Here is a 27,414-nt window from a genome sequence, read left to right as displayed (position 1 = left end):
GTGATTGGTTTGAAGCCAGGTCCAGCACAATTACTCTTGTTTTCTAAGTAAACTGAGCTCCAAAAGCTAAATACGAGCGCTCTCCAAACAAGAAGTCCCTCCAAGCACTTAGTGCTGCCAGAACTACAGTAGAGCAGTTAGTAGGAAAATGTCCAAGTAAATATCTTGATGCATGCTCAGTCATCCAGGTAAGGAAATCCCCAAAAGTCTATTCTCTTCATCTCTATGTAGCGTTTTCAGTGGGAGAAAGTTCAAGTGACTTCTTCAGTCTCAGCTGACTGCAGGTTTCCCCAACGGTACATTTGCATAATGACAGACACTAGCACCACCGACTAACAATAGGCCGCAAGGTCAGTTTCATGGTTATTATTTTGTAAATTGTCATTGGCAAAATGGGCAACTGATCAATGGCCATGAGTACCATTCACAGAGAGTTAGGGAATGGCTGCAATCACAGCATTGTAAGATGGTGAAAGATGTATCCTTTGAAAGCCACAGAGATACAGTGTTTAGAGAACATGCACCTCAGCTGTTCCGATACTTCTGACAAACGAGATTACTAAAGGTTTTCGCTTAGGCAGCGGTTGTCCTTCTCTCCTGGATCGCCTGGAGCTTTCTTTAGGAGTTTTCCCCGCTTTGACAAAAGTCCAGCTGGGATAACCACATCCTCTGGGCCTTCTTGATGTGATGTTCTTCTGCCTCCCTGGCCGCTGTGTCAGTGGGAATGGTGTTCGCTCGTCCTGATGACACCCAGTTTGTGCTCCAGTGGATGATGCGAGTCAAACCTTAGATACTGATCCGTATGTGCAGGTTTACGGTACACGTCAGCTTTTAGATGTCCCCCATTACTGATGGAAATCTCGCAGTCTAAGAAGGCTAGCCTCCCACTTTTCATATCCTCCCTGGTGAAGTTGATTTGTTGGTCCACCGAGTTAATGTAATCCGTTAAATGTGGAACGTCCTGAGATTTGATTTTCACCCAGGTGTCATCCACATAGCTGAAAATCAGTGACTTTGTGGTGTTCCAGGGTAGGATACAAAAGCTTCTTTTGGACTTTTTCCATGTATAAGTTGGCCACAATTGGTGAAACTTGGGAACCCATGGCACACCCATGTTTCTGGGTGTAGTACTTACAGTAGTTGGTGCTGAAAGTGATCCTCTTGCTGAGGTCAGGGTCATCTTGTAATCTCTTATGAACTACCTCCAATGGAGGACAGAGTTGATCATACAGACAATTGGTCTTAAAGGTACACGATGTTTATGTCTTCAGTAAACCATACAGCCTTGGTGTAGCATCCCCAGGATAAAGCATTTGGTATGAGGTCCAGTCAATAGCATCGCCCTGTTCTTCCTGGTTAAGACAATCAATCACCCTCTTCTGAGACCTGGGCTCATAAGTATTTTTGTCACTGAGCAGTGACAAAATCTTTTCATGATAGTCTTTCCTTGCACCTACACATGTCTGTCTGAAGGGTGACAATGTTGTTGTCATTACTAAGCAATGAGAGTGGCTTCCTCTTCTTTATGCTGATGTTGGAAGCTGGAGGTTTTGCAATGCTGAGGCAGGCCGAAACTTTCATCTGCAGATGTTGGATCTTGTTATACATTCACTGCTTTTATAACAAGATCCTGTTATGAAATGGCTGTGTGCAGGCAGGAGAAGGACCCAAAGTGCAGACTCCGGAGACAGAAAGTAACTCAAAACAGCTTTAATGCTGAACTCAAAAGGGTAACAAAAACTAAGAATACAAAATACACCTACACAGACAAACCACACAGCAAGATAACAGTAGATCACGACAATGACAAACTGAAACACAGGGCTTAAATAAACACAGAGCAATCAGGGAATGGACAACAGGAGGGAAACACAGCTGGGGCAAATCAGGCCTAACGAGACAAAGGAAGCAAAACCAGACACATTTACATGAGACACGGATTTTCAAAGTAAAACAGGAAACATAACACAGACTGAACTATAGACACAGACTCTGACTGGACACAGAGAGACAGCAACTAGAGAACACAGAGACATAAACCATAAGACAGAACTCCAACAAAGAAACCAAAGACTAGAAATGATAAGTAACATAATAAACTCAAAACTCTGGGTCAACGACCCAGGCATCCTAACAGATCCAGGCTACAGCTAAGGAAAAGGCAGCCAAACAGAGGGTGCACACTTGTAGAGGCATACCTGTATCTGATGTAGCAGGCTGACATTCCCACATCACCATCACTAGCCTAAGCCAACACTGATCCAGAGATGATGACACATCTCAAAACTAGGGCACGTCATCCAAAGTCATAACAGGGCATCAATCCTTTTCTCATTTTCAGTTGTCTTCCTATGTTGCTGCTTGGTTGGGGGTGATTTAAGTGTCTGATTAGTTTTGTTGATACATTTGTCGTTGTGGTGGTCACCCCACAGTTTACTTTGGCGTACTTTGATTCATCACTCACAGTAAAGAGCTTCCATGCCAATGACATGTTGGCTGTGAGTGTGCGCTCACTTATTCACCTGTGGCGCATGAAGTGGTTCAGAATTGGATTGGTGCAGACAGGCTTTCATTGTTCTTGCAAGACAGCGACTGTTTTGATGTGTGCCTTCCCAGGTCCACCATGTCCCCTGCTGCCACTGCCCGGCAACAGCAGGTACAAGCTCACTTCATTGGACGTTCCAGACATGGTGTCTTATCCACTGCCGCAGTCATCCTCGTCATACTCTGGCCATGCCCCCAGTTCTGTTGCCATGGTAAGTGGCCTCCATCCATCCAAGATGAACTGCACCCGCATCTTCAACCTCTTCTGCCTCTACGGCAACATTGAGAAGGTAAGTGTTTGTTTGTGTATTCTTCATGTGTCTTTGGCGTGTTTTTGTAGAAACACGGCAACAGCTGTTAATTTTATTAACAATTAATTAATAATTAGGTTGTAGAAATTGTGCTGGAAGGGAAAAGCTAGTAAAAACAATAAAAAGATTCCAGTGGAAGCAAACTCAGAAATTGTGTGTGTGTCTATCATATCCTGGCCCTTCAGTCCTACTCACAAGTAAATGACAGTATATTGAATGGGATTAGACCTCTGTACATCAACACCTACTGCATTATTTAGAAATGTACTATCCGTTTTCTTGTTGTCACTCATGTGCTTGTGTGTCATTGAATTCTGTTTAATGTCAGGACATGTGATGTACCCCTGCAAACCAAACCAAACCAAACCAAACCAAACATAGGTCTGATTCTCCTTTTTTAATGTGATATCAGAGATTGTTTACATTGTTTTCTCATACAATTGAAATTTTAACTTTAGGGTTTAATTATCTGCCTCCTCCTGTTCACTTTCGGTATGCCATAAATTACTCCCAGCACTTTAACCCTCTCAGGCTCAAATTAAACTTTTTGTTGCTAATGCACAACCAAGTCCTGCAGTGGTACTTCTAAAAAAAACTCATAAAATATGTATGTGGGGTAATCAGGTTGTTAATTTTTAACTGTTGCAAATCGGCAACGCCTGCCTTGAGAGGGTTAATAATATTTCCATATCTGCTCATCGCTACCTTATAACAAAATAACGAATAGATTCTGCTGCTCCTGTAACACTTAGAGAACTTCCCCAAACATCAAACCCATTCAGTGTTCTCATAGAGTATGTTGATTTCATGACACAGTCAGAATAGCTATATTCTCCAATGTGGATTTTGCAAATTACTACCTGATGTCACAAAAAAGCACAAGTGTAAAATATCCTGACTTTAGATAGCCTTCCAAATGTCCTCTAATGTACACTGTGTCTTCTAATGGTTAACATGAAAGAATGTTTACATCAGTAAAGCATGTACACTGCTTTCACAATGTATGGTACCTCTTTAGAACAGCTGTTATCTATGTGCTTGTTATAGGTTAAGTTTATGAAGAGTGTTCCTGGCACAGCGTTGGTTGAGATGGGAGATGAGTATGCTGTGGACAGGGCCATCACACACCTCAACAGCATTAAGGTGTTTGGTAAAAGACTGAATGTCTGGTAAGATGTGCATATCTTTAATTCAATTCAATTCAATTCCATTTTATTTATATAGCGCCAAATCACAACATAAGTCGCCTCAAGGTGCTTCATAGATACAGAGAAAAACCCAACAATCATATGACCCCCTATGAGCAAGCACTTTGGCAACAGTGGGAAGGAAAAACTCCCTTTTAACAGGAAGAAACCTCTGGCAGAACCAGGCTCAGGGAGGGGCGGCCATCTGCTGTGACCGGTTGGGGTGAGAGAAGGAAGACAGGATAAAAGACATGCTGTGGAAGAGAGACAGAGGTTAATAACAGATATGATTCAATGCAGAGAGGTCTGTTAATACATAGTGAGTGAGAAAGGTGACTGGAAAGGAAAAACTCAATGCATCATGGGAATCCCTACGTCTATTGCAGCATAACTAAGGGAGGATTCAGGGTCACCTGGTCCAGCCCTAACTATATGCTTTAGCAAAAAGGAAAGTTTTAAGCCTAATCTTGAAAGTAGAGATAGTGTCTGTCTCCTGAATCCAAACTGGAAGCTGGTTCCACAGAAGAGGGGCCTGAAAACTGAAGGCTCTCCCTCCCATTCTACTTTTAAATACTCTAGGAACAACAAGTAGGCCTGCAGAGCGAGAGCGAAGTGCTCTAATAGGGTGATATGGTACTACAAGGTCATTAAGATAAGATGGGGCCTGATTATTTAAGACCTTGTATGTGAGGAGCAGGATTTTGAATTCAATTCTGGATTTAACAGGAAGCCAATGAAGGGAAGCCAAAACAGGAGAAATCTGCTCTCTCTTTCTAGTCCCTGTCAGGACTCTTGCTGCAGCATTTTGGATCAGCTGAAGGCTTTTCAGTGAGTTTTTTGGACATCCTGATAATAATGAATTGCAGTCGTCCAGCCTGGAAGTAATAAATGCATGAACTAGTTTTTCAGCGTCACTCTGAGACAGGATATTTCTAACTTTAGAGATGTTGCGCAAATGGAAGAACGCAGTCTTACATATTTGTTTAATATGTGCGTTGAAGGACATGTCCTGGTCAAAAATGACTCCAAGGTTCCTCACAGCGTTACTGGAGGCCAAGGTAATGCCATCCAGAGTAAGAATCTGCTTAGATACCATATTTCTAAGATTTTCAGGGCCGAGTACAATAACCTCAGTTTGATCTGAATTAAGAAGCAGAAAGTTAGCGGCCATCCAGGTCTTTATGTCTTTAAGACATTCCTGCAGTTTAACTAATTGGTGTGTGTTATCTGGCTTCATGGACAGATAGAGCTGGGTGTCATCTGCATAGCAGTGTAAATGTATGCTATGTCTTCTAATGATGCTGCCTAAGGGAAGCATGTATAATGTAAACAGAATTGGTCCTAGCACTGAACCCTGTGGAACTCCATAATTAACCTCAGTGTGTGAAGAGGACTCTCCATTTACATGCACAAACTGGAGTCTATTAGATAGATATGATACAAACCACTGCAGTGCAGTACCTGTAATACCTACAGCATGTTCTAATCGCTCTAATAGGATATTATGGTCGACAGTATCGAACGCTGCACTGAGGTCTAGCAGGACAAGCACAGAGATGAGTCCACTGTCAGAGGCCATAAGAAGATCATTTGTAACCTTCACTAAAGCTGTTTCTGTGCTGTGATGAGCTCTGAAACCTGACTGAAACTCTTCAATAAACCATTCCTCTGCAGATGATCTGTTAGCTGTTTGACAACTACTCTTTCAAGGATGTTTGATATAAAGGAAGGTTGGAGATTGGCCTATAATTAGCTAAGACTGCTGGGTCTAGAGATGCTTCTTTTTGAGTAAAGGTTTAACTACAGCTAGCTTGAAGGCCTGTGGTACATAGCCGATCATTAGAGATAGGTTGATCATATTTAAGATCGAAGCATTAATTAATGGCAGGACTTCTTTGAGCAGTTTTGTAGGAATGGGGTCTAAAAGACACGTTGAAGGTTTGGAGGAAGTAATTATTGAAGTTAACTCAGAAAGATCAATTGGAGAAAAAGAGTCTAACTTAACATCAATGGTACTAAGAGTAGCTGTAGATAATATTACATCTGTGGGATGATTATTGGTAATTTTTTCTCTAATGCTAAAAATTTTATTTGTGAAGAAGTTCATGAAGTCATTACTAGTTAACGTTAAAGGGATGGTTGGCTCAAAAGAGCTCTGACTTTTTGTCAGACTGGCTACAGTGCTGAAGAGAAACCTGGGGTTGTTCTTATTTTCTTCAATCAGTGATGAATAGTAAGATGTTCTGGCTTTGCGGAGGGCTTTCTTATAAAGCAGCAAACTATTTCTCCAGGCTAAATGATGATCCTCTAAATTTGTGACACGCCATTTCCTCTCCAGATTACGAGTCATCTGCTTTAGGGTACGTGTTTGAGAATTATACCACGGAGTCAGGTACTTCTGATTAGAGACCTTAGTTTTCACAGGAGCTACAGTATCCAGAGTCGTACGTAGTGAGGAGGTGAAATTATTAACAAGATGATCGACCTCTGTTGGAGTAGCGTTCAGATACAGTGGGGCAAAAAAGTATTTAGTCAGCCACCGATTGTGCAAGTTCCCCCACTTAAAATGATGACAGAGGTCAGTAATTTGCACCAGAGGTACACTTCAACTGTGAGAGACAGAATGTGAAAAAAAAAATCCATGAATTCACATGGTAGGATTTGTAAAGAATTTATTCATAAATCAGGGTGGAAAATAAGTATTTGGTCACCTCAAACAAGGAAAATCTCTGGCTCTCACAGACCTGTAACGTCTTCTGTAAGAAGCTTTTCTGTCCCCCATTCGTTACCTGTATGAATGGCACCTGTTTGAACTCATCATCTGTATAAAAGACACCTGTCCACAGCCCCAAACAGTCAGACTCCAAACTCCGCCATGGCCGAGACCAAAGAGCTTTCGAAGGACACCAGGAAAAGTATTGTAGACCTGCACCAGACTGGGAAGAGTGAATCTACAATAGGCAAGCAGCTTGGTGTGAAAAAATCAACTGTGGGAGCAATCATCAGAAAATGGAAGACATACAAGACCACTGATAATCTCCCTCGATCTGGGGCTCCACGCAAGATCTCATCCCGTGGGGTCAAAATGATCATGAGAACGGTGAGCAAAGATCCCAGAACCACACGGGGGGACCTGGTGAATGACCTGCAGAGAGCTGGGACCAAAGTAACAAAGGTCACCATCAGTAACACACTACAACGGCAGGGAATCAAATGCCGCAGTGCCAGACGTGTTCCGCTGCTGAAGCCAGTGCATGTCCAGGCCCGTCTGAAGTTTGCCAGAGAGCACATGGATGATACAGCAGAGGATTGGGAGAATGTCATGTGGTCAGATGAAACCAAAGTAGAACTTTTTGGTATAAACTCAACTCGTCGTGTTTGGAGGAAGAAGAATACTGAGTTGCATCCCAAGAACACCATACCTACTGTGAAGCATGGGGGTGGAAACATCATGCTATGGGGCTGTTTTTCTGCCAAGAGGACAGGACGACTGATCCGTGTTAAGGACAGAATGAATGGGGCCATGTATCGTGAGATTTTGAGCCAAAACCTCCTTCCATCAGTGAGAACTTTGAAGATGAAACAAGGCTGGGTCTTCCAACATGACAATGATCCAAAACACACCGCCCGGGCAACAAAGGAGTGGCTCCGTAAGAAGCATTTGAAAGTCCTGGAGTGGCCTAGCCAGTCTCCAGACCTCAACCCCATAGAAAATCTGTGGCGGGAGTTGAAAGTCCGTGTTGCTCGGCGACAGCCCCAAAACATCACTGCTCTCGAGAAGATCTGCATGGAGGAATGGGCCAAAATACCAGCTACTGTGTGTGCAAACCTGGTAAAGACCTATAGTAAACGTTTGACCTCTGTTATTGCCAACAAAGGTTATGTTACAAAGTATTGAGTTGTATTTTTGTTATTGACCAAATACTTATTTTCCACCCTGATTTACCAATAAATTCTTTACAAATCCTACCATGTGGATTCATGGATTTTTTTTTTCACATTCTGTCTCTCACAGTTGAAGTGTACCTCTGGTGCAAATTACTGACCTCTGTCATCATTTTAAGTGGGGGAACTTGCACAATCGGTGGCTGACTAAATACTTTTTTGCCCCACTGTAGCTGCTCTGCTCTGTGTTGGTACAGGGCATTGAAGATGATAACAGTGGGTGGATTATATTCTTAAACTTAGTTACAGCGCTTTCAGAAAGACATCTACTTTGATAAAGTCTACTCTCCACCGCTGTGTAATCAATTATTGTAAATGTAAATGTTATCAGGAAATGATCAGACAGCAGAGGGTTTTCAGGAAACACTGTTAAATGTTCAGTTTCTATGCATATGTTAAAACAAGATCTAGAGTGTGATTAAAGTGGTGGGTGGGTTCTTTTACATTTTGAGAGAAGCCAATTGAGTCTAATAACAGATTAAATGCCATGTTGAGGCTGTCATTTTTAGCATCTACATGGATGTTAAAATCACCCACAATAATTATTTTATCTGAGCTCAGAACTAAATCAGATAAAAAGTCTGAGAAATCAGACAGAAACTCTGTGTAAGGCCCAGGTGGACGATAGATGATAACAAGTAAGACTGGTTTCTGAGTTTTACACCTGGGGTGGACAATGTTAAGCATCAGGCTTTCAAATGAATTAAAAGTCTGTCTGGGTCTTTCATTAATTAATAGGCTGGTGTGAAAACTTGCTGCCACACCTCCCCCTCGGCCTGTGCTTCGAGGTTTCTGGTAGTTAGAATGACTCGGGGGTGTTGATTCATTTAAACTAACATAATCATCCTGCTGCAACCAGGTTTCTGTAAGGCAGAGTAAATCAATTTGTTGATCAATTATTAAGTCATGTACTAACAGAGACTTGGAGGAGAGAGACCTAATATTTAATAATCCACATTTCACTGTTTTACTCTTTGGTTCAGATGTGGATGCTGTATTGTTCTTTCTTTGTAATTGTTTATGTTTAAGTTGTTTGTTGCTGGTTTTTAGTTTGTTATTTGTCTTTTTGGAAGCTGACACAGTCTCTATGGAGATGGGTTTTTGGGGGGGTAGCAGGAGGAGAGAAGCTGCAGAGAGGCGTGTAAGACTGCAACTCTGCTTCCTGGTCCCAACTCTGGATAGTCATATTTTGGGGGGTTTAATAAATTTGTCCATATTTCTAGAAATGAGAGCTGCTCCATCCAAAGTGGGATGGATGCCGTCTCTCCTAACAAGACCAGGTTTCCTCCAGAAGGTTTGCCAATTATCTATGAAGCCCACATTGTTTCTGGGACACCACTCAGACAGCCAGCAATTTAAGGAGAACATGCGGCTAAACATGTCACTCCTGGTCTGATTGGGGAGGGGACCAGAGAAAACTACAGAGTCCGACATTGTTTTGGCAAAGTTACACACCGATTCAATATTGATTTTAGTGACCTCCGATTGGCGTAACCGGGTGTCATTACTGCCGACGTGAATTATGATCTTACTGAATTTACGTTTACCCTTAGCCAGCAGTTTTAAATTTCCTTCAATGTCGCCTGCTCTGGCCCCTGGAAGACAATTGACTATGGTTGCCGGTGTCTCTAGCTTCACATGTCTGAGAACAGAATCGCCAATTACCAGAGTTTGACCCCCGGCGGGTGTGTCGCCGAGTGGGGAAAAACGGTTAGACACATGAACGGGTTGGTGGTGTACCCGGGGCTTCTGTTTAGGACTTTGCTTCTTCCTCACCGTGACCCAGCCGCCCTCTTTCTCCAGCTGCTTGGGGTCTGCCGGGGAACAGCTAGCGGGGCCTACGCTATCTTTGGCTGCACCAGCTACAGGGGCCTGGCTAGCTATGGGTGAATGAAGGGTGCGAAGCCGAGTCTCCAATTCAGTAATCCTGGCCTCCAGAGCTGCAAATATGCTACATTTGTTACAGATATCATTACTGCTAAAGGAGGCCGAGGAGTAACTAAACATCTGACACAATGAGCAAGAAAGTGCAGGAGGGACAGGTGAAGTAGCCATGGTGCTAACGAGTCGGCTACGAGCTAAGCTAAGCTAGCGAAACAGTACAGAGACAGTGAGTGAATACTTTGGCTATAAATTAGGTAGTGAGTACACAGAAAGTGTGCTTCGGATGAAGCACGTGAAGATTATACTATGAAAAAGAATGTATTTAAAAGTTGTTAATTAAATTGCTAAGCAAATAAGCTACTCAGAAACACCACTGTGTTTGAGCAGGAACAGGAAGTGATACTCTACCGCAGAGCGAGCGAACACCAAGTGACAGCGCCACCAAGAGGTCAGATCCTTTACACTTTACTTCCAAGATCGAGATTCAATCTCAAATATGAGCAATCTCTCTCTAATGATCGGCTATGTACCACAGGCCTTCAAGCTAGCTGTAGTTAAACCTTTACTCAAAAAGCATCTCTAGACCCAGCAGTCTTAGCTAATTATAGGCCAATCTCCAACCTTCCTTTATATCAAACATCCTGGAAAGAGTAGTTGTCAAACAGCTAACAGATCATCTGCAGAGGTTTATTTGAAGAGTTTCAGTCAGGTTTCAGAGCTCATCACAGCACAGAAACCGCTTTAGTGAAGATTACAAATGATCTTCTTATGGCCTCTGACAGTGGACTCATCTCTGTGCTTGTCCTGCTAGACCTCAGTGCAGCGTTCGATACTGTCGACCATAATATCCTATTAGAGCGATTAGAACATGCTGTAGGTATTACAGGTACTGCACTGCAGTGGTTTGTATCATATCTATCTAATAGACTCCAGTTTGTGCATGTAAATGGAGAGTCCTCTTCACACACTGAGGTTAATTATGGAGTTCCACAGGGTTCAGTGCTAGGACCAATTCTGTTTATATTATACATGCTTCCCTTAGGCAGCATCATTAGAAGACACATCTGTGCATAACCAAGGTAATGCCATCCAGAGTAAGCATCTGGTTAGACACCATGCTCCCAAGGACATCATCTTCAGTTTGATCTGAATTAAGAAGCAGAAAGTTAGGGCCATCCAGGTCTTTATGTCTTTAAGACATTCCTGCAGTTTAACTCATTGGTGTGTGTTATCGGGCTTCATGGACAGATAGAGCTGGGTGTCATCTGCATAGCAGTGAAAATGTATGCTAAAATTTCCAGTAACGCTGTGAGGAACCTTGGAGTCATTTTTGACCAGGACATGTCCTTCAACGCACATATTAAACAAATATGTAAGACTGCTTTCTTCCATTTGCGCAACATCTCTAAAGTTAGAAATATCCTGTCTCAGAGTGACGCTGAAAAACTAGTTGATTTATTTATTACTTCTAAGCTGGACTCCTGTAATTCATACGGAAGAGGATTAGAGCCACTGGGAAAAAAAGTGGGCTCGTCTTTTTTTCTTCTTCTTTTCCAGAATTCTGAGAAAGAAGTCTGAATTCTGACTTGAATTCTGACTTGAATTCTGACGTGCCCACTTTTTTTTTTCCAGTGACCCTAATCCTCCGCAAATTCATTATTATCAGACTTTCCCCCCAAAATTCATTTTTCTTTTAGGACTGTTCCCTGAACAGAATTCAGTTAATCCAGAATGCTGCTGCATGATTACTGAAAAGGGCTAGAAAGCATATTTTGCCCATACTGGCTTCTCATTATTTGATCCTGTTATCTCCAAAGTCAAATTTAAAATCCTTCTACTCTCTGTTTTCCTCCCCTTACCCCCAGACGATCGTAGCAGATGGCCCCGCCCCTCCCTGAGCCTGGTTCTGCCGGAGATTTCTTCCTGTTAAAAGGGAGTTTTTCCTTCCCACTGTCGCCAAAGTGCTTCCTTAGTGGGTCATATGATTGTTGGGGAGTTTTCTTTATTTTTTTTGTGTTTATCTTACAACATAAAGCGCACTGAGGCAATTTGGCACCATATACTTCTTTATTTCTGTGTATATTATCTAGACTATTTCATGATCAGTAGATTTGTTATGCATGGATTTGATAAGAAAAGTAACACAGTTGATGTTTTTGGTTTTTGCAGTGTGTCGAAGCAGCACGCAGTAATCCCCAGCCAGGTTTTTGAGTTAGAGGATGGCAGCAGCAGCTATAAGGACTTTGCTATGACCAGAAACAATCGCTTTAGCAGTGCCGGACAAGCCTCCAAAAACATCATCCAGCCTCCATCTGCAGTGTTGCACTACTATAACGTTCCTCCGTGCATATCACAGGATCATTTACTGAGGGTAAAGTACTTCTGTCTGTTCGCTGTCCGTCTTTTCTGTGTAACTGTAAAGAACTGTTTAAAGGTATTCCAAACCTCCTAAAACATTTTCTATCCTATCACACAGAGATGTATCCAAAATCTACTTCATAATTTCTTGTTTTTTCCTGAATTAATATGATTATTATCTTGGAAATTCCAAAAAAACCCATTGTTATTAAGAAGACTGCCCTGTTTTTCTGAATTAACAAGATATCCTTAAATGCCCAAAGATCCTCTCTTGAGTTGAGCCTGATTTCTTGAGCAGTCTTTGCCATAAAGAAATCCACTCCCACATTGTATAACAAATGCTGATAAGTTGTATGTTTAATTGTTGCCTAGTGCAGAACTGCTCACACGCTGCTGTCTGTGTTTCTGTAGCTGTGCACGGAGCATGATCTGCCTGGCTTTGTCAAATTTAAGATGTTTGATGCCAAACGTAAGTAGACATTTGATTGAACAGATGAAGTCTCGTGAATGTGGTCATCGCCTGCCTTTTAATGTTCAGTCTCTTTTTTCAGCCTCTTCTAAGACCATCTCCGGCTTGTTGGAGTTTGACAGTAAGACAGAGGCTGTGGAGGTTCTTACTGTTCTCAACCACTACCAGATTAGGATTCCCAGTAAGTCCATGAGAAAAACATCCATCACTGCCTACTCTGTCAGTCTCATGCTGGAAACTTCACAAATAATTCCTGAATGTGGAGCTGGAAAATACATCTGAAGTAGAAAAAATTATTTTGTAAAAATTATTTTGTGAAATTTAAACAGTTAATGCAGTTAATGTTAGTTTAATTCCTTGAGGATGAAAGTCTGCACTGTGGACTTCCTGCTAACCTCTAATTCTGTTAAATAAATAATAAATCCTGTTTTCATGGACGCCTGGATGTTAAACTTAATTGTTACACCTGGTAAAGCAGCAACGCTGATCATTTAATTAAAGATGAAAGAATTCAGACAGTTTTCAATGCTCAGTGATGCCACAGTGTTCGTTTGACTTTGGGACCTGAAACGGACGGAGTTTAGGACCCAGATTACCCCGCGAGGCGCTGTGTAGCACATAACATCGGTTCGAGGTCAGTAAGCACAACCAGAATTCATACATAAGGCGCACTGTTGATTTTCGAGAAAATTAAAGGATTTTAAGTGCACCTTATAGTGCGGAAAATACGGTACTAACCATGCTTTACATTTTATACTGCACTGTCACATCCTCCAATTAATGTAATTTTATTTACATGGCATCAAATCCTAAACTGTCCTCCAGGACACTTGCCATAGAACAGTTTCTTCCCCTCTGCTGTTGGACACATGAACAATAACCATATGACTGTTCCCGCTACTAACACATGACCCTACGCTGTGTTCACTGCATCATTCCATGTTTGCACTGATCACCACCTGCACTCATGTATATATCTTTCAACGTAGCACTCTTAATTCTTATTCTCATGTATATATCTCATGTATAGCTCATGCACATATCTTTCTACGTAGCACTTTTAATTCTTATCCCTACTTTTATTTTTTCATGTCTATTTAAGTACTATTTATGACACTATGTTTGCACTGAAGCACCGCAGCAATTTCCTAATGTTGTAAACCTGCTCAACATTTGGCAATAAACCCCTTTCTGATTCTGATTCTGATTCTGATAGTAAAGTGAAGAGCTAAGTCCTTTTAGCAGCGCATGGCTCTCTTTTAATATGAAGAGCTCTTAGAAATGTTCTCTCTAAGCTGCGCACGTGCGCAATTGCGCACTGCTGGCATGGTGTCTGCGCACAGAAAATCTGCGTTGCGCACAAAAAAAAACTGAATTGAAATTAAAATTAAAACTTTAACAATTCTGTTTTGCAGTGCACCAGTGTTGTAGCTAGCAAAGCGGCTGATGTGGAGTGAAGCCACGTTAGTGTACAACCATTGGAGATGTGAGCAGGACAGACGGAACAACTGACGGGAAAAGTGTGGACTTTATACCAGTTTTTAAATCGTGTTGATCGGCCACGTAAAACCAGAGTTATGATAAAAAACACGCAATGTTTGGTTTTCTTCCTGAATACTGTCGTTGTTTATATTTACTGCGGGAAGAAACGGTAAAAACGGCGTTTCATAAGGAAAACGCTCGAAAGCCTGTGAGCAAAGACAAGACCAAGCCCCCTCTGCCTTTCCTATTCGTCCAAAAAAGTGCCATTCGACCAATCAAAAAATGATATGGCAACGTGGCATCTAGTTGTTAAGAAACGGGGGACGTTTTAGGAGTGACGGCGTGTTTGAGATGTGAGAGATTTGAGACGTTTAGCGCAAATCTTGTGTAGTCAGTGTGTAGTTAGTGTGTAGTGTAGTCAACAGTTTTGTTGTGTGTGTCAGAACAATGAGGCGCCTGCTGAGTGTTACAGGTGTTACAGCAGTGATACATCTGCTGCTGTCAGGCCTGCAGGTCAGGGCCGTGCAGAGAGGTTTAAAGGGACGGGTGCTCAAAGTTAAAAAGGGGCACATTGAACCAGGCTGAATAACAACAACACACATTCATCAAGAGTCTAATATGGGAAGGGCAGGGCTGTGCTGATCTGAGACTGTAGACATTAAAAAGTCCACAGGAGAGATGGTAGCTGATTAAACAAGTGTCATGAGATAATAACAAAATGCAAAGATTGGTGACAGCACTTGGAACCATAAGGACACAAAAAACTGTGAGAAATAATTTAGGCTCTGCCTGTGAATCACTCTTTGCTTCTCTTCTTCCTTCCATCCCATCATTTCATATATCACTCTCCACTTGCTGTATATGTGAGAACAAGGCACAACTTGCTATTGCAATAAACTATAATCTAATTATCCACACCTAACAACTCCTGCACTTAATCTAAATGATGACAGAAAAATGTTATAGCCCTGCCTTTAGTAGCCTCACACAGGTCCTGCTGTTTCCTCCTCATGTCCTTACCAGCCATGTCTGGACAATGTTATATCATGAGTAAATCCATCTAAATAAAACACACACATGCACGCACACACAGTGACATTTTAGACCTTCTTCAGAATACTGTATATACTATGGGCATCAGTGTGCTGATCCAGAATCCTTACATTATTATTTATTACTAGAGCTACAATAATAAAGCAATGAGGAGGGGGAAGTAATAAATATGAAATAATGTATTTATGATGATTCCATGTGTTTCACTATCCACTCTGTGCAGGGCAAAGCTTATTACATGTTTAAACTGTAGAGATACAATCATTTTACTGCTGTAAAATCAAAATTTTGTCTTATTTAAAATATAAATCTAATATAATCTGCTTCTTAATGCATGTTCTTTAAAATACAGCGTGTGTTTTTTAATATATTATAATTATAATAATTATTATGTGAACATGCATATTAGATCGTTTTTAGTGAAATATAATCCCTCCAGAAAGGCAGGAAAAGCCCGGAAACTTACTTTAAAACTAAATATGTTCCCTAAAACGGTGACAGAGCTACAGACCCATGACAGCCTTACACAGGTAGCCAGCAGCTATGACCAGCACTACTTGTGCAGTTAATAAAAGGACAGGTAATGTTTGTCGCGCTGTTGCACACACAGCACGCTCGTTTGTTTCAGTTCGTCAGTTGCAACAAGACAGCTTACCAACGTGTACGTAATAAGCTAATACTCCTGGGTGCTACACACTACAGTGTACGCTGTACACCTACTTACTGGTTTTGTCGCATCAGTCTGTGTCTCTGAGTTAACTTGTGTTTCTCCTACAGCTCCGGACCGCTAAAAATGCGCGTGCTCTTTGTGAGCTCGTTCCCGGCTCGTAACCAGCGCGTTCTGCCGTCAAGGGCGATCATTGGTTAAATGTGATCATGTGACTGATGTGGTGTATTCATAATTGTCTCTGGTACATTTGTTGTATGGGCAGTATGTGTTCACTGTTTGATTGTGTAATTACGTGTTACGCACTGGCAATGCATGCCGGTAGATGGTAATACAGGAAGTAAAGAGATGGTCTTACCGCACACAGTGGTCTCGCGTACTTATTCAGATTCAGAGTAAGAATCACACATGGTGTCAGAAGTGCTGTGTGACTTGTAAGACTCCATACATCTGCCGAGTGTGAGGAGAAGGGGAAGGTGGAAACAAAATGCCGAATGACGACGTAGACGATCGTCCGAGGGCAGGAGTTAGCACCGCGGCTAGCACTCCCAGCGCTACGTTTAGCATCCAACCACCGGAGTCCTTTGATTTTTCCAAACCACACGAATGGACAAGATGGGTCCGTCGCTTCGAGAGATTCCGTCAGGCAAGTAATCTGTCTGCGAGCTCGGAGGAAAATCAAGTGAACACTCTCATATATTGTATGGGAGACGAAGCGGATGACGTCCTGAGAGGACTAAAGTTAAGTGATGTAGACCAACGGGACTATGCTAAAGTGAGAGATAGCTTCCACAACTTTTTCATTGTCAGGAAAAATGTTGTTTATGAGCGCGCACGTTTTAATATGTGCAAACAAGAGCCGAATGAGACTGTTGATGCATTCGTGACTGCCTTGCATGCATTAGCAGAGCACTGTAACTACGGACCGCTCCACGATGAGCTGATAAGAGACAGAATAGTAGTGGGCTTGGCCAACACGAGGCTGTCTGAGCGCATGCAGATGGAAAAAGACTTGGACTTGGATAAAGCTATAAATATGGCCAGGCAGTCAGAAGAAATCAAAAAGCAACAGTCAGCTTTGAGAAGTGAAACAAATGTAATGCATGTAAATGCGAAAACAGTTGACAGAGTGATACAAAAGCACGACAAAACAAAGTTCAACATGTTCAAAAATAAAACTGTCAAAACACAACAGCAATATAGCGAGAGACAAAGTAATAAATGCTACAAGTGCGGAGGCTCTCCACATCCGAAACCTGAGTGCCCAGCAAATGATGCAAAATGTCATTTATGTGGAAAAAAAGGTCACTACCAGCGAGTCTGCAGACAAAGCAAGACAGTGCAAAGTATTGAGGAGGAAGAGGAGCAAGGTTTCTTCCTAGGCTCAGTTTCCAGTGACGGCCAGGCGTGGACAGCCAACATACAAGTGAAAGATGCAAAAATCACTTTCAAACTGGATACTGGAGCAGATGTGACTGTAATAGCTGACTCGGACTTATCAAAGATTTTTGCTAACGAACACAGACCAGTCCTCCAGCAGCCAGAAAAACCTTTGTTAGGCCCTGGAAAAACACCACTGGACGTTGCAGGTTTTACAAAGCTACAGCTCAACTACGGAGCGAAACAGACAACAGAGAAGGTCTATGTTGTAAGAAACCTGAGCACTCCACTGCTAGGCCTGCCCGCCATTACAGCTCTTGGCCTGCTGGTGCGAGTGACGCGGTTTCAATGGACACTCTGAAGACTACTTAACCTAAACTTTGCAATGGTCTAGGGAAAGTGCAGCGGGCCTATCACATTAAACTCAAACCGAATGCTGTGCCGTACTCACTCAAAACTCCGCGAAGGCTTCCTCTGCCTCTGATGGGAAGGGTAAAAGAGGAACTCCAACGAATGGAAGAGCTTGGTGTCATTACCCGAGTTGAGGAACCAACGGATTGGTGTGCCGGCATGGTTGTTGTTCCAAAGAAAAACAGCCCTAGGCTAAGACTTTGCGTAGACTTTACCGGACTAAATGAGTATGTGTGCAGGGAAAAATATGTGCTGCCATCGGTTGAACAAAGTCTCGGAATGCTCGCAGGAGCCAAAGTGTTTAGCAAACTGGATGCCAACATGGGCTTCTGGCAGATTCCCCTGTCCGATGAGTCTGCCAAACTCACCACCTTCATCACACCCTTTGGGCGGTTCCACTTTAACCGCCTACCGTTTGGGATCAACTCAGCGCCCGAACACTTTCAGCGCATGATGGCGGAGGTCATCGAGGGTCTCGAAGGAGTGGTGTGTCACATTGACGATGTGTTGGTGTGGGGACGTAACCATCAGGAGCACGATTCCCGTCTCCATGCTACACTGCAAAGACTGGAAAAAGCAGGCATAACGCTGAATGTTGAAAAATGCGAGCTCTCCCAGAGCAAGGTTGCTTTCTTGGGTCACATCATAGCGGATACAGGAATCAGTCCTGACCCGAAGAAAACGGAGGCAATTACAGAAATGACAGAGCCAACTAATGTGTCAGAGTTGCGCAGTTTTCTGGGCATGGTGAATCAAGTGGGCAAGTTCATCCCCCATTTAGCTGAAAAAGACAAAGCCCTGCGAGATCTTATTTCCAAAAAGAACGCATGGTATTGGGGAACTGACCAAGTGAGAGCTTTCAAAACATTACGAGATGCCCTGACCTCACCCCCAGTGCTCGCAATGTATGACCCCAACAGAGACATTAAAGTATCAGCAGATGCTTCATCCTATGGTCTCGGAGGTGTTCTTTTGCAGCTGTGGGAAGAAGGATGGCGACCAGTGGCGTATGCATCGAGGTCCCTTTCTCCTACAGAACAACGATACGCACAAGTGGAAAAAGAGGCACTGGCATCTACATGGGCGTGTGAGCGTTTTCGTGATTTCCTGATTGGTAAACATTTTTGTCTTGAAACGGACCACAAACCTCTCGTTTCTTTACTGGGAGGACAAGCTCTGGATCTCTTGCCACCCAGGATCCAGCGATTCAGAATGAGACTCATGCGTTACTCGTACACTGTGCAGTACGCCCCAGGGAAATCGCTCTGGACAGCAGATACTTTGTCCCGCTCACCTCTGAAAAAACCAATGAACCTGTCAGACAAAGAGCTGATGGAAAGCACAGACATATATGTGGACAGTATTGTAGCAAACATGCCTGTCAGTTCATCATATATGCAAACACTGAAGGAACAACTGAAAAGCGACAGTGTGTGTGCTCGCGTCATGGACATGTGCACCGAAGGCTGGCCAGAACATGCAAAACAAGAGCCTTTACTGCGAAATTACTGGCCTGACCGAGCCACGCTCGCTGTTGAAGACGGCCTTTTGTTAAAAGACACACGGCTTGTCATTCCTTCAGCAATGAGAAACGAGGTGCTGGAAAAACTTCACGAAGGACACCGAGGTGTTGTAAAATGTAAAGCTCGTGCACGCCAAACAGTGTGGTGGCCCGGGCTGAGTCAACAAATCTCTGAGATGCTGCTCAAGTGCAAAACGTGTATTCAAGAAAGACACAATAACAGTGAGCCACTCATGCCAACAGAATACCCTGCCTGCCCATGGCTGAGAGTGGGCACAGATCTTTTCGAGCTGGGAGGGAAAACTTACCTTCTCGCTGTTGACTATCACTCTAGATTTGTTGAGATTGCTTTGTTAAACAGGACAAAATCAAACGATGTCATTACTCACCTGAAATCTTTCTTTGCCCGTCACGGCATCCCAGAGGTCCTCATGTCTGATAATGGGCCACAGTATTCAGGTCAAATCTTTACAGACTTTGCAGCAGCATACGGCTTCAAACACATCACAAGCAGTCCCAAGTTTCCGCAAAGTAATGGAGAAGCAGAACGTGCTGTGCAGACTGTAAAAACTCTTCTGAAAAAAGCAGCTGATCCTTATCTAGCTCTTCTTGCCTATAGAGCTACACCACTGCAGTCCGGATACAGCCCTGCAGAGCTTTTAATGGGCAGACGTCTGCGAACCACACTGCCGATGCTTCCATCGCAGCTGGAGCCCACACTGCCGGACAACGCACTGCTCGCTCGAAAGGAAAGGGAGAAGAGGATGATGGACATGGCAAACTTCAACAGGCGCCACCGCGCAAAACCTTTATGCAGCCTGTCCCCAGGAGAGCAAGTTTGGGTGACTGATGTCAAAACTACAGGCACTGTTATCCAAAATCACTCTACACTTTGGAGATCCAAGATGGCGCCGGTGTGCATGGCTGGCCGTCTTCGACTCCGTCTGCGCCTCGGCGTTGTACTCCTTGTGTCTTTATCTTTGGCACTTTGTTCTCTAGGTGATTGTACGCTAATAACCTATGATAGAAACACGCTCCTGAATCTTCGTTTCTCCTGTTCTCAACGACCGAACTGTCTTGGGACCGCGGGTGATGCCATTCCCCTGATGCCCGTCTCTCCCACTCATCTGACCGATTTACCTCTTCACATGCCCCGCAGGATACGCCCCAGGAGACGGGGTAGAAGGAGTGGTGTCCGTGTCCGCTTCAAGGCTTATATCAGAGCCATGGCTACGGATTACCCCCCTACTAGCTGTGAATTTTCTCGTTTCATCCACCATCTTGGTAGCCGCTTTGCGGCTAAACTGCTCAACCACCGTTGGATATGTCCCGTTGGCCCTCAGTCCTATCCTGCCTGCCCAGTGGCCTTCCACTCTGCTCGTTCTTGGATATCACTGCCTGGCCGTGGTGTTCAACAAAACAACCTCAGTACCCTCAAACGAGCTACTACTAAGGACAGGACTCCTCGGACTCGGATGGCCTTATTTAATGTTAGGTCTCTTTCTAATAAGGCCTTCCTCTTAAATGATTTTTTTTCTCTCCTCGGGTCTGGATGTTTTATTTTTGACTGAGACATGGACCTCTCCGGGTGAGTTCATCCCCTTCTCTGAACTTCTCCCTTCTGACTGTGCCTTTTTTAGCTCACCGAGGCTTACTGGTAGAGGTGGTGGCTTAGCCTCGGTTTTTAGAAATAAACTTGAGGCACGGCTGCTACCCTCCCCAACCTATTCTAGCTTTGAAGCTCAGCTATTGGAACTGACTGGCCCTCGAACTACTCTGTGTGTCGTGGCTTATCGTCCGCCTAAATATCATAAGGTGTTCATTTCTGAATTTGCTGATTTTTTGGGTTCTATTCTTTTTAAATATGATTCTGTAGTTATTTCTGGTAACTTCAATATTCATGTTTGTTGTATGGATGACCACCTGTCTAAAGATTTTTCTGCACTGACTGACTCTTTTAATCTTACCCAGTGGGTAAATGAACCTACTCATGTTAAGGGTCACACCCTTGATCTGGTTTTTTCATTTAACGTGGATATATGCATTAAGGAAATTAGAAATACTGGACTTTCTGATCATTCCCCGGTCATCTTTGACGTTGACCTGGGTATCACTGACCCTTACTTGGAGGTTCCTCTCCATCCTACTCGGACTATTAACGCCGATACTGTGGTCAACTTCTCTACATCTTTTGTTAATTCTTCATTTAATATGTCGGACTGTTTTATCCCACACACACTTGAGAATTTTACCAATACTTTTTTAACTACATGTTCCTCGATTCTTAACACTATTGCACCTATCAAACACAAACGCCCCAGAACCTACTCGCAATGCTGGTTAAACGACTCTGTCCGTGTTCTACGGCGTTTGTGCAGGCGCGATGAGAGGAGGTGGAGGAATGATAGACTCCAGTCATCATATGACATTTTACGTATTAGCCGCTCGAAATTCCAATCTGCTGCCAGAATGGCTAAAGCAGCCTTCTTCGCTAAGATTATTACTTCTAATGGTGACAATCCTCGCATCCTATTTAAAATTTTTAACTCAGTGGTGAATCCTCGTCCCTCTATGCCACTCTCGTGCTCCCCAGGTCTCTGTGAAAAATTTTCAAACTACTTTCTAGATAAAGTTTTATCTCTTAGATCTACGCTTCCTTTGGTGGCTGACAGTATGTCTAATCCTGACTGTTCTGCTGCCTTACATCAATTTGAATTAATTTCACTTCCCACTCTGAAGCGTATAACTGAGAAACTAAACAATACTAATTGTGTACATGATGTTCTTCCATCTCGTATAGTCAAGGATTGTTTTAATGTAATTGGACCCTGTCTTTTGTCTATATTGAACCTCTCCTTGCTTTCTGGTTATGTACCTTCAGTTCTTAAACATGCTTTTATTCAACCCGTTTTAAAGAAAAATAACCTGGATCATAGTGATTTTGCCAACTATAGACCGATTTCCAAGCTTCCTTTCTTGGCTAAAATTCTTGAGAAGGTGGTTCTACTTCAACTGCAGACCTACCTGGACGAGAATAATATAAATGATAAATTCCAATCAGCCTTTAAACAACATCATAGCACTGAATCAGCGCTGCTTCGTGTTTTTAATGATCTTTTACTTATGGCTGATAATGGTCGTCCTTCTGTTTTAGTTCTATTGGATCTTTCATCTGCATTTGATATGGTTGACCATAACATCCTAGTCGCAAGATTAGAGCACTCTGTTGGCATTAAGGGCACTGCCTTGGACTGGTTCAAATCTTACCTCTCCAATCGGCTTTCTTCGGTACATCTGGCCTCATCTTCCTCTTCCCCTGTACCTGTTTGCTGTGGTGTCCCCCAGGGTTCTGTGTTAGGCCCTACCCTTTTCTCACTGTATATGCTTCCTTTAAGCGCTATCTTTGAGAAATACCACATTGCTTTTCACTATTATGCGGATGACATCCAGATTTATTTTGAGTTACATGATGATCTCGCTTTATCTTTAAATAACTTTCGTGAGTGCATGAGTGAGGTCAAGAAATGGCTGTTGGCAAATACTCTTATTCTCAATGAAAAAAAGACTGAAATCATGATTTTTGGCAGTAATGCCCTTCGCGCCAAACTTCAAGATGCCTTTGGCTTTCTTACTAGTTCTTTCTCTGATACTGTCAGGAATCTGGGTGTCTTGTTTGACAGCTCCTTTAAACTTGATAAACAGGTGTCTGCTGTTGTCAGATCTAGTTTTTATCAGCTTCGTCTCATCTCCAGGGCCAGACACTATATCCCGTATAATGACTTAGAAAAGCTCATTCATGCTTTTGTAACGTCAAGGCTAGATTACTGTAACTCACTCTATTCTGGTCTCCATGCTACCCTTCTACATAGATTACAGACAGTTCAGAATGCTGCGGCACGTATTCTAACTAAAACCAAGAAGTTTGACCATATTACTCCAGTTCTTGCTGAGCTGCATTGGCTGCCTATCAAATACCGTATTCAATTTAAAATTTTGCTGCTTACTTTTAAAATTATCAATAATACTGCACCAACCTATCTTAAGGAACTTTTAAACCCTTATGTCCCTGCCAGGGCTTTAAGGTCATCCTCGCAGTTATTGTTAGTTCAGCCCAGATCTCGGTTGAAATCTAGAGGCGATCGATCGTTTGCCTTTGCTGCACCTGAGTTATGGAACAGCCTCCCGATTGGCATTCGGGAGTCTGATTCTATTTTTTCTTTTAAAGCACGCCTTAAAACTTATCTTTTTGAACTTGCCTTTTCTACCCGTTAAATGCTGACTGTTAACTGCGACCTATTGCATTAACTTTTTACTATTCCTTCATTCTTGGTGTTCTCTATCATGCGGCACTGGGTCTGCTATAATCTATGTGCTGCAGTCCATTTTATTAGTGGCTTTCTACTGTGAACATTGTCTGCTGTTCTTATTATATTTGATATTAATGCTCTTAACTGTATTATTTTATTGTTTTTCTGTAAAGCACTTTGGTATGCCTAGGCTTTTAATGTGCTCTATAAATAAAGGTTGTTGTTGTTGTTGTTGTACACCCCGATCATACACAGTGGAGTTACCACAAGGGACTGTGAGGCGTAATCGTGTGCATTTGATTCCTTTAAGTTCACCTGTGCATGAACCTGCTAATGTGCCTGTGTTGCAGAAGCCTCAAACACCCAGTGTGACCCCTGCTACACCTGTTAACACTGATGTGGTCAGAACCAAGTCAGGGAGGCCAATAGTTAAACCTAAAAAGTTAGATCTGTAAGAGAAAAAAAAAAGGTTGTTGTTATATAACTGTGTTATAATGGTTTTGTAGAGCACAGTAAAATAAAGCTAAAAAGAGTTGTTAAGAAAAGAAAAGAACAAGAAAACAAAAACAAAAGGTTAAAAATGTAATGCAGATTGTTTGCCAGATGTTCTTGTATGGCTTTGAAAAAGAGAAAAAAAGAATCAAGAGGTAGTCTGGTTGGAAGTTCTGTCTTGAGAAAAGTAATATTCTGTTTTTGTTTAAAAGGGGATGTGGTGTATTCATAATTGTCTCTGGTACATTTGTTGTATGGGCAGTATGTGTTCACTGTTTGATTGTGTAATTACGTGTTACGCACTGGCAATGCATGCCGGTAGATGGTCATACAGGAAGTAAAGAGATGGTCTTACCGCACACAGTGGTCCCGCGTACTTATTCAGATTCAGAGTAAGAATCACACAACTGATGCAAGCCAGATCCTTTTATTTAGCAAAACTGTGATTAATAGTTAAATATTATTGTTGAGGGGCACAGACAGGACTCCGCACGCACGCACACATTAAAAAAATAATAATAATTTTTAAAAAAAAAGTTGCCTCAACAAAAGGGCACTTTGGGCACCCATCAGGAAAGGGGCGGGTGCTCAAGCCCCTCTAGCCCCCCCCCCCCCTCTGCACGTGCCTGCTGCAGGTATCAGGCTGTTGTTCTCCTTCATCTCATAGTGGACAGAAATTAGACCATTGTCCTCACTTGGTCTGAGGACAATGGTATACACACACACACACACACACACACACTTTTCCAGCTAAATGCAAATACATGGAAGGGAGCCTTATCAAGCCAAACCTGTACCATTCCTTTTGCCCTCACATCTTTATCACAGTTGATATACCAGTCAGGCTGTTATGCTAAGTATGCATTTGTTTGTGTTTCTTTTTTCAGATGGGTCCAACCCATACACACTCAAACTGTGTTTTTCCACCTCATCACATCTATAAAGAGCTACCGAGCTTACAGAGAGCTGCTGGACCTGCTGATAGCTGACCTCTGACCCAAGGAGGGAGCATGAAAGGCAGACGCGAAGAGGAGTGAGGCAGAGAGAAACACAGATGAGAATAATAAAGGATGGAAATGGACGGGTATTTATAGAGTGCTTTTCTAGTCTTACTGACCAATCAAAGCACTTTGAGTTTGATGGCCACCAAAGAAGAACGTGGTAATGGACACTCTGAGGAATCCGCTCTACATTTAGACGTCTGTACAGGCAACTGAAGTCACATTTTATGTTTAAAAAAATGTAAAAAAAATTAAAAATGGAAACAATTTTAACTTGCTGTCATTTAAGGTTTCTTAGTGTTACATAAACTTGCTGCCCTGTGGGAGCTAAGCTTACAGGCCGAGCTTTCACTGCAGTGCTTGGTCAGCATGAGATGCGTAGCTAATTTATGAGTTTACTATAAAAATATTAACACATGACATCTGGAGGAATCATGTTAGGAATGTCATCAAGGTTTCAATGACTATTTATGTTTATCAGAAACAAAACTTTATTGTTCATGTAAAAAATCAGAACCGCGTCTGGTTTGTTTTAGCCTAACCTGAAGAAATGAATCCAATATGTAGACTAACTTGTAGAGAAGAAACTCTCTCTGTCATGATATTTGCTGAGAAACTTCAGAGGACGATACACATTTTATACACCTCAAGTGTCCCGAAGCAGCCCACGTCAGAAACCTGTCTAATGACATATTAATAAGCAGCTTGGAATGAGTTTCCATGTCTGGACATGTTAAAAAATGAGATGTTGACATCGACTGAAAACATTTTTCATATATTTTAAAGTGGATCAAAGTTATTTTCCCCACTTAATGTGAGTTTAAAATGAGTCTACTGACGTTTTCCCCAGAATTCTGTGCATATATCTGTAGATCTTTTAATATATCAGTATTTGAATTACTGTACACAGAAAATTGTAGTGGGTTTTATTAGAGTCAGCTGCGACCTCTTGTGTTTTCTGTATAAATAGAAATCAATTGCGTGCTGTGTCCATTTGAGGTCATTTTAGAATCAAAATGTATGTTATTGTCACAGAGTTGCTGGACTCTCCTTTATTGTAACAGTGAAATAGATGTGAACTGAAAACAGTGCAAATCTACAGTCCAGAGATCAGAATATGAGTTATTCTTCTTTATCTGATTCAGGACTTCTTTGATCTGTAGCAAGCTGAAAACAACATTAGCCACGAGTCTGAGAGGAGGCTTCTGCATGTAACTGCACTCAATGCTTCTTAGATGATTAAACTGGGGATACTGGACACATTGCATCAGCTTGTCAGCATGATCTTTAAATGTCCCTGCTGTTACCTTAAGATAACATGTTTTCAGTTGTAACAGGATGTAAACTACCTGTGTTGATATATATGGAAACGGCAATTTTATTTATGCAGCACACGTGCTAAAACCCGTGTACGTTTACAATGCCTTAAGGCAATGAGAACCACAAAATATAAGTTTAAAAAGCAGAAAAAAGTCAAATAAAAAACACCCACTGAGTGAAGGCCTGTGTAACTAAAAAGGTGTTGAGTGAGCACAGCTTTGACTGATCTCAGGTCAGCAAGCAGCAGGACGTCAAAAATAGAAAATAGCATCCTTACATCTAATATTGTGATCGAACAGTTAAAAGATGTGAACCTGAAGACCTGAGCTTTAACTTGAAATGCGCTGTAGCTCATTCCAGTATAAAATGCGTTGATGTTGAAAAAAGAATAACAGAAGTACCATTTGTCCAAGCAGAAAAGAAAAACGTAAATGTTGGAATCTGACACTTTTACAAGAGCAGAGGGATCACATCTAACCTGGGAGGAAACATTTCCTGATGGTTGTGGTCTTTTCCAGGATCACATAACTGTGTGTGCGTCATGTGACATTTCACCCACAGTCAAATGATCTCGAGCCATTTTAACACCGGTGGGGGATTTTGGACCTTTGAGTTGGACAGTGCTCTCCTGCATTACGCTACTAACAATGATGAAATCAGATTTGGAGGAATGCTCGTCATCACTTATGCTGGATTTTAGAGATTTGGAGAATAAATATCAGGGAGAGTTTGAATCATTAAGTGTCCCAAACTCGATCTCTTAATTGCATCTGCATCATAGAAATATGTGATCTGTTTGCACAACAGTTACTGAGGACAGAAGGAAAAACTCGTAATAAAAAGCATTTTAATTTGTGCAATATTCCGTCTGTTAATCTCAAATCTAAGGTAAAAAAGGTAAAACTGTTTTGGATCAAATACAAAGAGCCAAGTGTCTCTGTTTAGTCAGACTCACGGATTCTAGAACTGAGGCATCCTTGTTGTAAATAATATTTGAACATAAGCAATAATAACAGACAAGTTGTTGCTTATGTACTTGCTGTGTAACAGTTGTAAATGGGCACTAAGAGGTTTGTATGTA

The 27,414-nt window shown here is 42.2% G+C and overlaps 1 protein-coding gene across 1 annotated transcript in view; it reads left to right on the top strand.

Annotated features, from left to right (window-relative positions):
* Positions 1-27,414, top strand: part of LOC146561777 (heterogeneous nuclear ribonucleoprotein L-like) — an 84,834-nt gene that overhangs the window by 57,016 nt on the left and 404 nt on the right. Inside the window, exons 9-14 of the mRNA XM_085243076.1 lie at positions 2,617-2,834; positions 3,903-4,024; positions 12,041-12,242; positions 12,641-12,698; positions 12,781-12,879; positions 24,900-27,414. The exon at positions 24,900-27,414 is cut by the window's right edge and continues 404 nt beyond it. Coding sequence (XP_085099202.1) covers positions 2,617-2,834; positions 3,903-4,024; positions 12,041-12,242; positions 12,641-12,698; positions 12,781-12,879; positions 24,900-24,955 — 755 coding nt within the window. The 3' untranslated portion in view covers positions 24,956-27,414. The remainder of the gene's footprint in view (positions 1-2,616; positions 2,835-3,902; positions 4,025-12,040; positions 12,243-12,640; positions 12,699-12,780; positions 12,880-24,899) is intronic.

The sequence above is a fragment of the Mchenga conophoros genome, linkage group LG13, assembly GCF_057382185.1.
Source record: "Mchenga conophoros isolate Kocher_MC1m ecotype Shallow Benthic linkage group LG13, M_conophoros_male_GT1.1, whole genome shotgun sequence".
Taxonomy (NCBI): domain Eukaryota; kingdom Metazoa; phylum Chordata; class Actinopteri; order Cichliformes; family Cichlidae; genus Mchenga; species Mchenga conophoros.
The sequence above is the reverse complement of the archived record's forward strand: the minus strand, read 5'-3'. Positions and strand labels throughout refer to the sequence as shown.